Source organism: Lepisosteus oculatus, chromosome 17 (assembly GCF_040954835.1).
Source record: "Lepisosteus oculatus isolate fLepOcu1 chromosome 17, fLepOcu1.hap2, whole genome shotgun sequence".
Taxonomy (NCBI): Eukaryota; Metazoa; Chordata; class Actinopteri; order Semionotiformes; family Lepisosteidae; genus Lepisosteus; species Lepisosteus oculatus.
The window spans coordinates 5,353,164-5,367,377 of NC_090712.1; the positions used below are offsets into that span (position 1 = coordinate 5,353,164).

At 39.1% G+C, this 14,214-nt stretch overlaps 1 protein-coding gene across 6 annotated transcripts; it reads left to right on the plus strand.

Annotated features, from left to right (window-relative positions):
- The first annotated feature begins 919 nt into the window (after window positions 1-919).
- On the plus strand, window positions 920-11,699 carry ntpcr (nucleoside-triphosphatase, cancer-related). Of its 6 annotated transcripts, XR_001480298.2 has the most exons (7): window positions 920-1,049; window positions 3,679-3,841; window positions 3,928-4,030; window positions 5,756-5,965; window positions 6,648-6,743; window positions 8,207-8,255; window positions 9,774-11,699. XR_001480298.2 is itself a non-coding variant. In XM_015362643.2 (6 exons), exons 1-5 carry the CDS (start codon window positions 1,016-1,018, stop codon window positions 6,714-6,716), a joined length of 579 nt encoding a protein of 192 aa, XP_015218129.1. In that variant the 5' UTR covers window positions 920-1,015; the 3' UTR covers window positions 6,717-6,743; window positions 9,774-11,699. The 6 variants fall into 6 exon arrangements, 4 of the variants coding, with proteins under 4 accessions (XP_015218129.1, XP_015218128.1, XP_015218130.1 ...); XR_011182273.1 differs by having other exon boundaries at window positions 6,648-8,255; XM_015362643.2 differs by lacking the exon at window positions 8,207-8,255.
- The last annotated feature ends 2,515 nt before the right edge of the window (window positions 11,700-14,214 follow it).

A 14,214-nucleotide genomic window follows, 5' to 3' on the forward strand; every position in this document is an offset into this window, starting at 1 on the left:
GTGAGCTCTGTTTCCTGGGAAGATGTCTTCGGCGTTTACTGGACTGGAGTAGGACTTTTTATTTAAAAAAATAAGTTTTAAAATCTTTTTTTTTTTTACAAATTTACCAGGAGCCTGGAACACACACACACGACTCGTGTTTCTGTGTGTTTTGCTCTTTTGAGGTCATTATAAATAGAAGATTTATTTTCCTGTCTTAAATAAAAAAAATATTCCTCTTACTGACTTCTCTCCACATGCCTGGTATACAGTAGATGAAAGATTACAATGGGTCCTGTACTCAGTGTATATCAGATCACTTTCCTGAATTTTTTCCTTTTGTGCTGGCAGGGCATACTTTTATCATTTTAGCAAGACGGTCTTTAGATAAGAGACCTGCTTAATTCCAGAAATACTTCACCTCCTGTGCAGCTGCGTATGAAGTTATAGGACGTCCATTGACCCTGAACTTTCGTTCTCCTAGGAAGATAAGTAATGCTGAAATAGCTTCACCATCTGAGGGAGCTGTATCACTCCATCGTGTGCTTTGGAGTTAAACTATTTATTTGACATGCTTTTAAAAATAACATCTCTTCATCGTAGCGCTTTGTGTCTTTTTCATCTTGTATAATGAAAAATGTATTTGAAAATGAAACGAGGAAATACACATAATTTATTAACATGTGTCACAGTCGGATTTACGGAGTCTACAGAAAGATGTAGATTCATAAAACAAAAGAGGAATGGTAGATCTATTATAATGCTGGGTTCTTGAGATTTCCGGCCTCCTTACATCGTACGTCTGGTTCCTACTTTTCAGCGAAAATACATTTCGCTGCCTGTCCTAGTGTAGGTGACGCACCGTTGCGGCATACAGTATACAACACAAACCTGCGCCCGTCACGTGCTTTTTCAGCCCACCTATGGAACGCGACTTGCTTCACGTGACTCGCGGTCCTTCCTCCGCCCGTGCGGACGTAGAGCAGTGGAAGGAGCAGGGATCTCTTGTTGGAGCTCAGTTCAGACGCATGAAACGATGTTTAAACACGTTTTTCTGACAGGACCTCCTGGTAACTATTACCGCGACTTTAACAACAGCTGTGCAAGGCATGCATATCACAATTTAAGTAGGAATTCCGTATGCTATTGGATTAGTATGATCCCGAACTTAATTCCTTCAGCTATATAAGGTATACAAGCGGATATTTATTACAGAAATTGTATTGAGGGTTCTGAAATCATTTGTTCATGATTCTTTTTGCTACAAAACAAACTAAAAAAGGCTAGTGTTTGGTAATATCTTTTTACGTACGGTTGCTCAGTGGTGCGGCCGGACTGCGGGACTGTGTTTATAAGTGAACACGTGCTTTGTCTCCAGCTGCTGAAACAGGTTTTCGTCGCTGGAGGGATTTCGTGCACTCATTTCTAAACTGCATGTTTTATTGTTGTATTTCAGCTCCGTGAAAAGTGTTTTACTGCCCTTATATTTAAGCATTAACCGACTGTCGGCGCCCCTTTAGGGAACCATTTAGCTGTAGACTTTCCCTGTCGTGTGGCGAGCTGCTCTTAACTTCGACGAGAACATTCTGAGGTTTATCGTAAAGGGTTAACATAATTATTGAGCTAGACCCCCCAGCAAGAGTAAAACAAATATATAATGAAAAGTGCAGTTTGTCTAAGGGGTTCTCAAATAGACATAAGAATATAAAGCAGATTTTGATATGTCAGACTTGTTGTTTTTTTTAATGAAATCGAACTAGTTGTATTTTTTGCATTGATTATATTACCTTGTTTTTTAGAATTCCTGCTTTTCACTCCCTTCTCCCTTATTCACGGCTATTGCCAGTCACCTAAATCTGATCATTGCTGGAGATGAGAGTCAGCATAACTGCTGTAGACAGCGTGATAGATTGGCATCGCAATACAGATCTGCACTTTTGCTGCTGTTTTTACTCTTATCAGGTCTTGACAGTAAGATTACCTTTAAAGACCTTAGGCCTTACCCTCATATCCTGTGACTTTCTCACAGTTGAATGAGCTGTAATGTAAAAAGTTCACAGTTGTCACATCACCCCTATTTATGTCTTTTTGGTCTCCATCTTAAATGTTTATCGTTTTCACCTGTGGTGCCTATAAAAGTACTTCCAATGTTTTTGCTTGTATGAGGTGCATTCTTCTGCAGACTTAAGAGGGCTGTCTAAGTTCCGTTCTGAGCCCAGTGATGTAATTATTACCTCAGTAAGCTTTGTTTTACTTAACTTCCTTTCATTGTCGCAGATGGGAGGTGGAAAATTTGCTTTGCAGGCAGGTAAAAGACATAACACAATACACAATACATGTACCACAACATGAACTCATAAACAAATAAGAGATATAAATGTACAGTGAGGAAGAAAACAATATAGAAATAAAGTAGAATCTACAGTCAATCTACAGTCAACTGTCAAGGTTAATACCAGTGGGAATAGCAGGAAGTCCAGTCCACTAGGAACGCCCAGATGAAAGGAGCACAAATTCACTGTGCAGGAGGTGGTCAGGGCAGTCAGTGATTATATTGGCCTTCTGCACTGTTTGTTTGGCATAGATGTCTGAAAGCTGTAGCTGTTGTGTTCCAATAATTCTGCTGGCTACCTTCACAGTTCTGCTCAGTATTGTTTGTATTGTATGTATTAAGGTTCCCAAACCAGGCCACCACAGTGTATGTTAGGACAGATTCAATGAGCGTTCCATAAAATAAAGTAATTATTGTAGTACATATATTAAAAGAGCAGAGTTTTTTTTTTAAAGGATTGTCGGAACAGTATTGTGACTTTGCTCAAATGGACTGATTCAATGTAGTGGAATATCATTTTGAAAAGTTAGTTTTCAGATAGTTGAGAGTAGTCTTATCCGCTGCATTAAAAGGTACATTGTGCTCTGTACATCCTGTACTACTGTTCAGCTCACTGATGATTAGGGCTTCTGATGGGTAACCCGATGAACTATTGATTGAGCTCAGAACATTTGTATTGAATTCCGAATTTGCTTACTCATATGCACAGGCAGCTTGGGGTCTCATTAAAGTCAAAAACTAAATTTGTCTGTGCCCATTTTATGGTAGGATTTCATGAGTCTTTTTAAAAGCTTACAGAGAAATCAATATAGGCAGACAGGCATACAAATATAATGTATTAATGTATGTATGTCGTTTTATGGATTTTATGGATAAGATTCTACAGTATTAACACACAATGCAATGCATGCAATACTAGCAATATTCCAATGTCAATATCAGTCCAATGCAATAATGTTTGTCATCCCCTGCATTTATTTAGGTTTTTCATAACGCATGTAATATCCAGAGTACTTAAAAGGCATAAACCAAGGCATATGCCAGCAGCCATATCACCCTGCAGCTCACAACTGGCAGCCCACTGACCAATACCTGGATGGTTGCTGCTGGAAGAGGTGTTTGTGGGGCCAGTAGGGAGCACTCAGCTTTGTATTTCAAATTTCACATTTCGTAATCTAATGCACCATTGAATAATTTTGATCCAAAATTCAGATCACAGAAGCAGGCCAGGGTTTGCATATACTTATTTCATCATCTCAGCTTTGTGGTTTGTTTCATTCAGGCAGTTATAATAACTATTATAACTACTAAAATATCCTGTTTTTGTTTAAAATCTTCCTTCCTGATTGGGTGGCCTGGATTTTAAGGTGTTGGAAAGACGACCTTGGTTCAGAAAGCCAGCGAACTTTTGAAGACGTCAGGCTTTGTCCTGGATGGCTTCTACACGGAAGAGGTCCGAGAAGGAGGGAGGAGAATTGGATTTGATGTTGTCACCTTCTCTGGGCAACGAGGAATCCTGTCCAGAATTGGGTACTGCTGATTTGCTGCTTTTAAACGCATCTCTCTTTCTGTTTTTTAATCACTGGGAGCATTCCTTATTTTCCTTTTCTTTTCAGCAGTGGTTCAGGGAGGTCAGCTGGCAGACGGGAATATACCGTGGGGCAGTATGTGGTGGATTTGCCTTCTTTTGAAAACCTGGCACTTCCTCTTTTTAGAAATGTAAGTGTAAGCCTGGACGTCTTCTTTATCAACCTATAGTACATTTCCTGAATGGGAAAAAAGGTGAAGGGTAAACTTTCTTTAAAAGAAGGCTTTCTTGCAGTTTTACACTGATGGGGTTGATGATTTGCTGTTGTTTTATGTGACATCTGTGGACCGTGTTCAAGTTAACACACATAGAGATCAGTGAGTCCGCAAGTTTGCATGAGAGTGCCTTCAGGATAAACCTGAACAAGTAGCTATGAGTTTACTGAATATACTGTAATCTACATATCAAACACTACAAGTATTCAGAATACTTAGAGGCATTGACAAAGTCAACACAGAAGATCTCTTCATAATGAACTGTGAAACAAGAGCCTGTGGAAACTACAGGTAAGTGCATTTAAATTAGAGAACAAGGGGCTCTTCTGGCTCTTCTTTACTATGAGGATTGTGGAAGAGTGAACAAGGTACCCAATGTTGTAGTTGAAGCTGATACCCAAAAAACGAGTGGATAAGATCCTTGGATCAATTAGCTACTAACTTCCAGTCGGACTAGTTGGACCAAGCATTCTCCTCTCATTTGTAACCTTTTTTAGACTCTTATGTTCCTTTAGTGTGGTTTCTGAGTTCATGAAAAGACACCACCTCTAAATAATGCACCATTAAGTTCAAATTAGTTGTCACAGTCTGTTATGTTCTGTAATCTGTTCGTGGAATATGTGTATTCACATGGTTTTTTTTTCACAAGGAAAAGACCAAATGTCTTTGAACAATGAGTGAAAATTGTATTTTGTTTGACAAGAAGGATGAAAATTTGACTATTTGTAGAAAGAAAATTATATTTAATGCACATTTGCATTCAGAAAATGAAATGTGATTAATCTAAAAATATATTTACTATATACAGTATAGATGTTTATGTAAATCTCAGTTTAAATGTAAAAAGTTACCTGTATTTAAGTAAAAAAATGTATACAATGAAAAAGTATTGTGCTGACGGCTGAGGTTAATCACACTGCAGATCTTTAATGATTACACACTGATAAAAGCATACAAATGTATAGATTTACTTCAGATGTGTTCTGTTCCAATGCTTTGAATGCCTGAAATATTAGTCTGCTAGTAAACTGAATTATGGTCCATCTACAGTAAAGAGAAATAATTGTGCAAAATGTGCTTGTTCAAGACATCATCATGCAGCACAATTTAAAATACAAAAAATAAAACGCATCTTTTGCATTTCATTTTCATCTCTATTAACCTTTGGTCTTTCAATCTTAGCTTACCGTCTAGCCCATTTGACACAGGTGTATTCTGATCATCCCAGTTAGTGCAATTTCATTCAAGCCTCCTTTTCAAATTAGATATTAAATACTTCTGCGCTCCAACTCATTTAGTCAAGGGGTGTTCCATAATTTGTACTAATTGGTGGCACACCAAGCATTCTGCCTTGAAATGGAGGTATTAAGATGGATTGCATTTCCTTATAATGCATTTTCTGACATTCTGGTTGGTGAAATGCCTTCTAGGAAAATTGGCCCGAGTGTGAATGTGTGCGTGTCTGTGTGTTCCCTGTGATTAACTGGCATCTCATCCCACCTTGCGCACATTGCTTGATGGGATAGGCTTTGGCTCCCTCGCAGCCCTGAATTGGATAAAATGGGTAAGAGATGGATGGATGGATGGGCTGTTAGATAAAGTAAAATAAAAGGGTGTGTGCTTCTCCTCTATGATGCACAGGAAGGCTCCAGGAGCAGCAGTGGGAAACGAGTCTTTGTCATCGATGAGATTGGGAAGATGGAGCTCTTCAGCCACTCATTTATCCAGGCTGTGCGCCAGACTCTGGACAGTCCTGCATTTGTGATCCTGGGCACTATTCCCATCCCTAAAGGAAAGCCGCTAGGGCTTGTGGAGGAAGTAAGAAACAGGAGCGATGTGAAGTTGTTTACTGTGAGTACAGCATTTCATTGCCTTTGGCTTGTTTAAGACAGCACTGGGCTTCTTACAGTTATTTACAAAATCCTTAAGGTCTTCTCATTGTCAAAACAAAGGTCTGTTAGGTTAATTCCGTTGAAACTGTTTGGTGATGGCTATTTAAGAAATTGTCCAGAAATGACACAGTGTCACCTGTTTCTTCCAAGCATAACCATTCTTAATTTGGAAGATTTTGTTTGACTGAGACCTCCAAATGCAAACCTGGATCTTGGCATATTAAAATATCAAATTATTATCTTTTATTATATTAAAAGAGAACTGTGGACCAGGCCTGATTGCAGAGCCTGAATGTCCTAGCATAGTTAGCTTATGCAGGTATGCAGGCTATCTGGATATATTCAGGCCGAAATGCAAAATAAAACCAACTGCTTCACTGGACAGATGATGATAATCCAGGGTCAAGGTGCTGCCACTATCATGCTCTGTGTATCTTGAATGTTGTTGTACTGCTGCAGAGTGTATACATGTTCGCTGTCATGTTTCATTTTGAGGTCACAGTCAGACATGACAGAAGGAATTTATCTCAGGGATGTGGCTCATGTTTGAAATGCTTTATCTGTTCTGGACAGCAAGAAGGATCCATTGGCATAGCTCCGTACAATTATTAGCTGTTAACAATTGATTTCATTTTTTTTAGGTTACCAAGGACAATCGAGACAAAATTTTACCCCAGATTGTAGCAACGCTCCAGGACTGTTTAAAATAAACCGCGCAAAGGAATGAATGTGTTAAGGTAATGTGTTATTGTAGTGCTGCTGTTTCAGGAACACTTCAGGATTACCTTACTGTAAACCTGATGAATTTTGTATTGTAGAAGATATGATAAACATGATAAACACCACAGATCGATACAGTGATGAAAAATATGCATTCAAGAATATAAGAAAGATTACCAGGCATGTGATCTTCTGAATTTGTTTGTTGCCTATTGTCCTGAGGATCTGTTCTATTTTTTTCATCTCAATGACTTTAGTTATTTATGTTTTTTAGATTCAATGGGAAATTGCCTTCCCATGCCTTGGGAATTCCTATTGCCTTCAATGGGAATTGAAGTTCAATAAGTTCATTTCACTTATTTGTAAAACACTAGTTGCTGCAAATGTAAAAATCACCCTTTTCTGAGTTTGTACTGATAGAGATGCTCAACTGTTCTTTAAGATGCACATGTGGTTCAAGTTACCAGTTCAGGAACTAAGGCAGCAAACTGACTTATGCAGAAAGTGTTGTGTGGATTTTTTAATCAGATTTATACAAGGAAAGAAGCAAAGGGATTAAATGAGAGTTAAAAGGGAGTTTAAGGGATTAAAAGAGTTTGATAATGTAAATAGTTGGAATGAATACATAGATTGTAAGATATGCCAACTATGTAAGAGGTACAGTTTCTGTAAACATATTTAATTCTTGGTTAACCCAATGAATGTCAGTGTTCAGAGTTAGAGGAGTCAGTCTTCTGGATGACTGAAATTTTTAAGTTAGTGACCTTTATGTTTCTATAGTCAACTGAGAATCTCAAACACACTCGAATTGGCAGATGTATTCATGTGATAAGAAATAAATCAATATTTGAGGAAAGGCCTTTGAGATCCTCTGTTAGAATAAAGTCATCAATAATATGAAATATTTCACCTGCAATAATTATGTACCACGCAAAAGCTATTTTCGTGCATTTTTATTTACACATCCAAAATAAGTGATATTTCCCGCTGCAGTGTTGTTTGCAGTTGCTGTGTGAAAAACAAGGTGAGATTTAGATGTTATCGTGTTCTGCACTCCTTCCCTCTTATCTCACATGTTCACGCGACAGCTCATGGAACATCGGAGTGCTTTGCAGGGAATTATTCAGACAGCTTTTCTTTTGTATTTGCCTTTATTTTGTAACTTGAATACACAGAACAGGCAATGTTCATTAATGGCAGAAGTGACAGGATAAAGTGATAAAAAAATGAAGAAAAATTAAAATCTCTATATCTACCATAACAAATCTTAATGAAAAACGAAATCGAGTACAAAAAGAAAGAAGATTTGCTGGTCAGGTGTTATATGGTGAAGACACAGTGAGAAGCAGTAGAAGACACCTAACAAAAGTGTTTTCAGTTCAGCTCTATCCCTTCCAGCTCCACTCCACTATCAGATAAAAACATAATCAAAGGAGACCTACAGAGACAATTATTTTTCCCTGTTGTTCTCAATGAACAGTGAAGAGCAGCGAAGGAGACCCGAATCCCGACCTTTGCAGGGCACAATGGTAAGAATTGTGGTATCCATGATTTTATAGAAAGCACAGACTCCAGAGAAAGACATCCAGAGTAGCAGGATGGACATCTGTCAAAGTAAATAATTGTGACTGAGTAGATGCAGGGGCTGAATTTTATAACTCAAATCTGAAATGTTTTGGGAAGCATCACCAGTACAGCATCAAAAAGGTTGAATGCTCTCACAGTGCCAGCAGACATTTTCAGTAACAGAGAAGCTGCTGTCTGCTGCTGCAGCTTGACCCTTCACAGATGTAGATGACTTTTGAAACCTAACTGCTGATTAACCTGTAATGTGCGATTAATTGTCCACTTGATTTAATTATAAGCACAGTTATAGGCTGTATGTGATCATTGTACTTTAAAATGCATTGTTGTAACAATATAAGACAGAGATACGCGTGCTGCAAGAGTTTTTCTAATTATAAACTTCAGCGTTTTCCATAGTTATTTTGGTTATACATATATTTATTTTTGATGTATACAAGAAAAAGGATTGATAATGTACTGTATTTGTGAAATGAAATGCTTGTGGTTTAAAATAATTTTAATAGACTTGACATCAAGCACAAATCTACTAAAAATAACATTACTGGAATTGTACTGCAGTAGTTCAAAACCACAATTACTTTAGCTTTGTTGTAACATTAATATTAATGCTACCATGAAGCTCTATGGTTTATCTGGGAGATTAATAAAAGGATTTCAGAGATTTAGCGATATGTATGTCTGAATCCTTTAAAACATTTAAAAAAACATTTGTTTTAAATGGATAATTCAGGATGGATGCATCTGCCTTATGCTATTGTTTTAGCGCTATATCGCCCCACAGTTTAAAGTAACAAGTAATGCCTGCTAATGCTGGTTTTGAAAAACAAAAGCAATTGGAAGAATAGAATCTTTGTAAAAAATTAAAATATTTAAAAATGTTTAGTAGAAACTGGCTTACATAATATGAAGTAGTTAACATGTGGTAATCTGAGATTTTAACAGAAATTGTGAGATCACACTGTAGCATTTGTGCTCTCATGCCCTGGTAATATGTGGAAGTACTGAGGACATTTTATCAATATGTGCTAATAGGAAGTGAGCACACTTCAGTTTCATGCCTGGTGAATTCAAACCAGTCATGCAGAAAGTTTCCAATTTTGTCACTGGTACACACAGCTGAGGTGAGAGATGGAATTTAAAATGTTGGCAAGATCTGCCTTGCCTTCATACTTAGTACTTGCATGATTTAAAATGTTTCAAGATTCAATCTCGGGACGGAACGTACTGCTTCACTGCACAGACCTCCTCTTTTGTTAAATTCTTAAAGCACTACAGTTCCTAATTTTATTTTGAATGTGCCAAAACATGTTTTTCGCATTTTCAAATGAGTTTCACATGAGGATTGGTGCAATTAGCAACTCTTACATACCAAAACATGTGTTTTAATAAAAGCAACCTTGTTTCTCACAAAAGCAACAACAAAACCCCCCTTATAGGAATGTGTTCTTGCGTTTAAACAGATCCAGACGCTGCTGTACAGTAGCATTAGAAGGTCAGAGCAAGGTCATAGGCAATAAAGTCTTCTCTCCAGGACCTCGGAGGCCAGCATTTCTACTGATGAACGTATCAGGACTTTGAGAGATCTGTCAACACAGAACCCCTGACGAAACCTGAAGACACATGGGTCATGCCTTAGGAAATGGCAGAAACAACAAGGAGACCAAATGGACAACTAGTCTGTCAAGACTGTTCAATTTTCTCCATGACCTCGGGATCTCGCAAGGGAGAAAGTAGAGGACAGTCCTATAGAGCTGATCACCTGTGTCGCTGATGTGTTACACCCCCGGCGTGGGTCGGAGATACGTACTGTAATGTGGAAGAGTTGTAAAGAAAATGAGGCCTTTAGTTTCACTACCAGATTTTTGAATTCTTAACATGTAGTCATAAATGCTGATCCAAACTTTTAAGCTCAGTAACACAAAGTACTCCCACTTTCATGGCGACTAATTCCATAATAGAATTTTGTTAATTTATACACGATGCATATTATCTATCATTACAACAAAATGTACGGTATCCTTAAGTGAGCTGAAAATTAAGGTGTGCAGTTTATTTTTAAGAAGTTGTTTCATTGCTGCCGATCTGAGTGGACAGCGGAGCTCCTGGACCAGGTTTTCCTTTTAACAATGAAACTGCTGTAACTGCCCTGTTTTCATCACTCCCTCCTTCCCCAGGCTTTTTTGTTGGGGAAAGCCTCCAGAATAATTCGCATACAGCCCTCGACAGTGAGCATCGCAGACCACACCGCTCCAGCGTGCTCTTGCGGACATCATCCCAGAGCCTTCAAGACTGAAGGCTGCAGTGCAGTGGGGGGCTGCAGAACACAAGTGCTGTTTTAGTTCAAAATAAGATTATGGCCACCTCTGCAGTGGCCCTCTGTGGAGACGATAGTATGCAAAGAATGGGGAGGAATGAAGCGATACACAGGGGAGGGAAATTCTTAGAGACATGCGGTGGGGAATACACCAGATTTGTCGGAGAAAGTCGACAGCGCTGTCGGCATCTTGACCTGAAGCGATTCTGGAAGCAGAAGAGCGGATTGTCTTGGGGAGCTACAAACCAGGAAATGGTTTTCCAAGACTGAAACTAAATGTTTGCTATACACAGGCTACCCAGCCCCAATGCAGGAAAATGACTATATTAACAGCACAAGCTCTTTTACCTGCAGCATGTGGGTAATAACCCATGAAATTTCTCATGCTAAGATTTTTTTGGTGCGTGTCTGTGAGAGCTGTAGATTTTGCTTGTCTCAACAGTAAAACTCATACAATTTGCGTTCCCCGATTATATCTAAAAAATGTGTCGATCCAGCACAAGTATATTACGGTTGCTGCTTTCAGTCTGAGCTGGACAACTGGTAATAACCCATGTGTGCCGGACTTCACACTCCTACTAAGAAGATTCACTGTCACTCGAGGTGCTTCCAATAGGCGACATTATACATTTATTTATTTGACTGCTTGCCACGTATTTCTGTCTCCAAGCGCAGGAGTGTCAGTTATAATTATATAATTATTATTACTATTATAACAGTAGTCTGGAAGTCATTCTAAAGTGTAGAAAATTAATTTCCTATAATGAGGGTATGAAAAGTTTCTATAGAGAAACTGTATTATTTTCTGGGAGCACATCATCCATTACTGCAGTTCTAGCTAAGACTGCCATGTGAGTGGTTTCTAATGAGCTTCCATGTTCAACAATAAAGCATGCGAAAGTCATTATGCGTTTGTGCCAAGAAATATTTTTACAATCTGATGTATGCAAATCTGCCAGATGACAGTCTTACGCCTTCTCCCACTGAACAACTCTGTGAATGCCCTGCTTAGAATGAGCGGGAAAAAAAATTGCAAGCACAAAGAAAACAAATAAACCTTTTTTTCCACTTATGATGTTTAACAGCGTGCAATTCTTGGCTCAGCCTTGTTCTGCAGAGAGGCCGTGAACAATAAATCAGCACAACTTTAATTAGCAAATGTGTCAAATTAAATGAAAACCAAAGGTGTGAATAAAACAGGGACACAACTTTCAGTTGCTGTTGCAGTGGTTTGAATGGTAGAGGCTCGGGATACATTAGAAATGCTTAATAAATGGAGATTATAAATAAGCTTGCTTGTTTTTCTGGCAGCAGGATGTATGTCTGATTGTGAATAAGGTTGATGAAAACAATCTGCTTAGCTCCTTAGTGGCTCCCACAAATATACCCAGTATTCTGGCATAGAAAGGCATGTGTGGAGCCTACAGCCAGCACAGAGATCGCTGTTCTCTCTTCTCGCTGTTCTCGACGGTGTGTCTAAAGAAGCTGGGGGTGATCTGTCGACAAATTCACCAGGTGCCTCCCAGCGTTCACTGAGGTCACCTTAGAGACCTCACGCCTTGGATTCTGCACACCACAGGCTGAAAGAAGAAGCCAGTTGAGTGTGAATCTCTGAGTCTCCTGTCTCAGCCCCTGGGCAGGCTGTATGCTGCTCAGTTCTTAACCTACATAGTGCCATTTTCATGAAATGTGAATTCCCATCACAATCACACATTTTTTTTACCCCAAAGACACAATAAAATAATGAATTGGTGACACATGACTCTCAGGACTGGAGAGGCCTTCCCGAAGGGTAGTTCCAATGTTCCTTTTTCATTTTGTGACATTAGCAACATTGTAACTATTTTTCTAAACGCACAAGAGAATTAGCTTGGATTTTCAATCATATTGAATATATTATTGTTTTATGTATTTTATTTCTTCTTTCACAAATATTGACAACTGTATTAAATGCAAATCATTAAAGCTGACTCGTGCAGTTTACTGGATGATCAGAAAAGAATAATTTGAGAAACGGATGTTTGTTTTGTGTTCATTGCTATTTTTGGATAATGACTTTATTTAAAATCCCCTACGTCGTGATAAACACAGTTGAAACTTTTAATTTGTAAACTGTATTAAATACAGCGTCCTGCTATACTACAGTCTGTATCCCGAACAAGAGCTGAACTGATCACTGTACAATGCTCATGTTGTAAACATCCGCCATTCTGTGTGCAGTATTTTGTCTGTCTTGTGTTTTTTCAAAAGGTGGACTTTACTGGATTTACTGCCGCACTTGACAATCTGGTTTTCTATTCACTATGAAACTCTTTGCTGGGGTCAAGGCTTCCTGACCACAGCCCCACATATCTCTCTCTCACACTGGCTCTCCACACCCGTGCGGTGCTCGCTGAAATAACACTGATCTATGGACTTATGCTCAGGGCCGACCCAAACATCTGTCTCCAATTCACAAGCTCGTGCAGACTTGTTTGGACAACGGTAGCTTTGTTCATACAGGTGAAGACAGTGGGGGATTTAAGCAGGTTTTGCTGCAAGAGGAGTGTGTACAGTGGTGGTGTGAGAGGGCTATGGGCAAGTAGTCAAACACAGACAGAGCTGAGCTGTAGGGTTAGCTTCATCACCTCAGCAGGTCAGCAATTCCAGACAGCTTAGGGATACCTGGCATGTAATACCTATACTACACAGAAAAAAGTGGCTGAACAATACCAAAAAAAACCCCATAGAACCTGCACATCACCAATTTGTGGCTTGCTTACATGGTACATGAATTACTGCTATATAGCAGTCTAATGTTTTGTATAAAAACAACATCTTTAATCTGTGTCTGAAATGGTGAGTCACAAGCATAGACACTACTGAGGACAAATAGTTGAAAAGCAGTTAAAATGAAACGGAGTCTGCCATTGCTGCAGACCTTGGCCCACTATTGAAGAATTTTGATGCTGCTTTGCCAACTGTAATACAGTATGTCACGCAACAGGACACAAAAAAAAGCAGAGACCAGGTTTTAATCAATTGCCATGTGCACTTATTGTATAGCATTACACAGCGCGGACAGAGGTGGGTGGAGAAAAAACAAAGGAGTCTTTCCAAATGTTGTTAGCCACGCGGCATTACAGCATAGGTATGTACAGTCGGCTTGCCATGACCACAGGATTGAGTTTCAAAGCTCTCTGGAGGACTCTTAACTCCCCAGATCAAGGCCAGCATGGGACACCCGATCATGACACAGGAAAGGACTCGTGATAAATTGTTTACTGCAGGAAAACTTCCTGAGATCACGATTTGTGAAAATTAGATAGCCTCCCATGTGCCTCCTGCTGTAATAATGGCATTAGGAAGACTTCAGAATGAGTTTCATAGAGGGATGATGATTTTTGATGTGCCTACAGTTTACTTTTGTCAGCACACACCTATCTTTTCCCTTGTTAAGAAATGCTACTATTGGGCTTTAAAAATTGTTTCATTGGGAATGGAGCCCAGATACTTCACCCCCAACAACAGTGCTGTATTAGGAGGTTTTTTTACACTCCCACTGTAGCTGGAAACTGTCTGAGCTCGGCTGATACAGAATGCAGCTC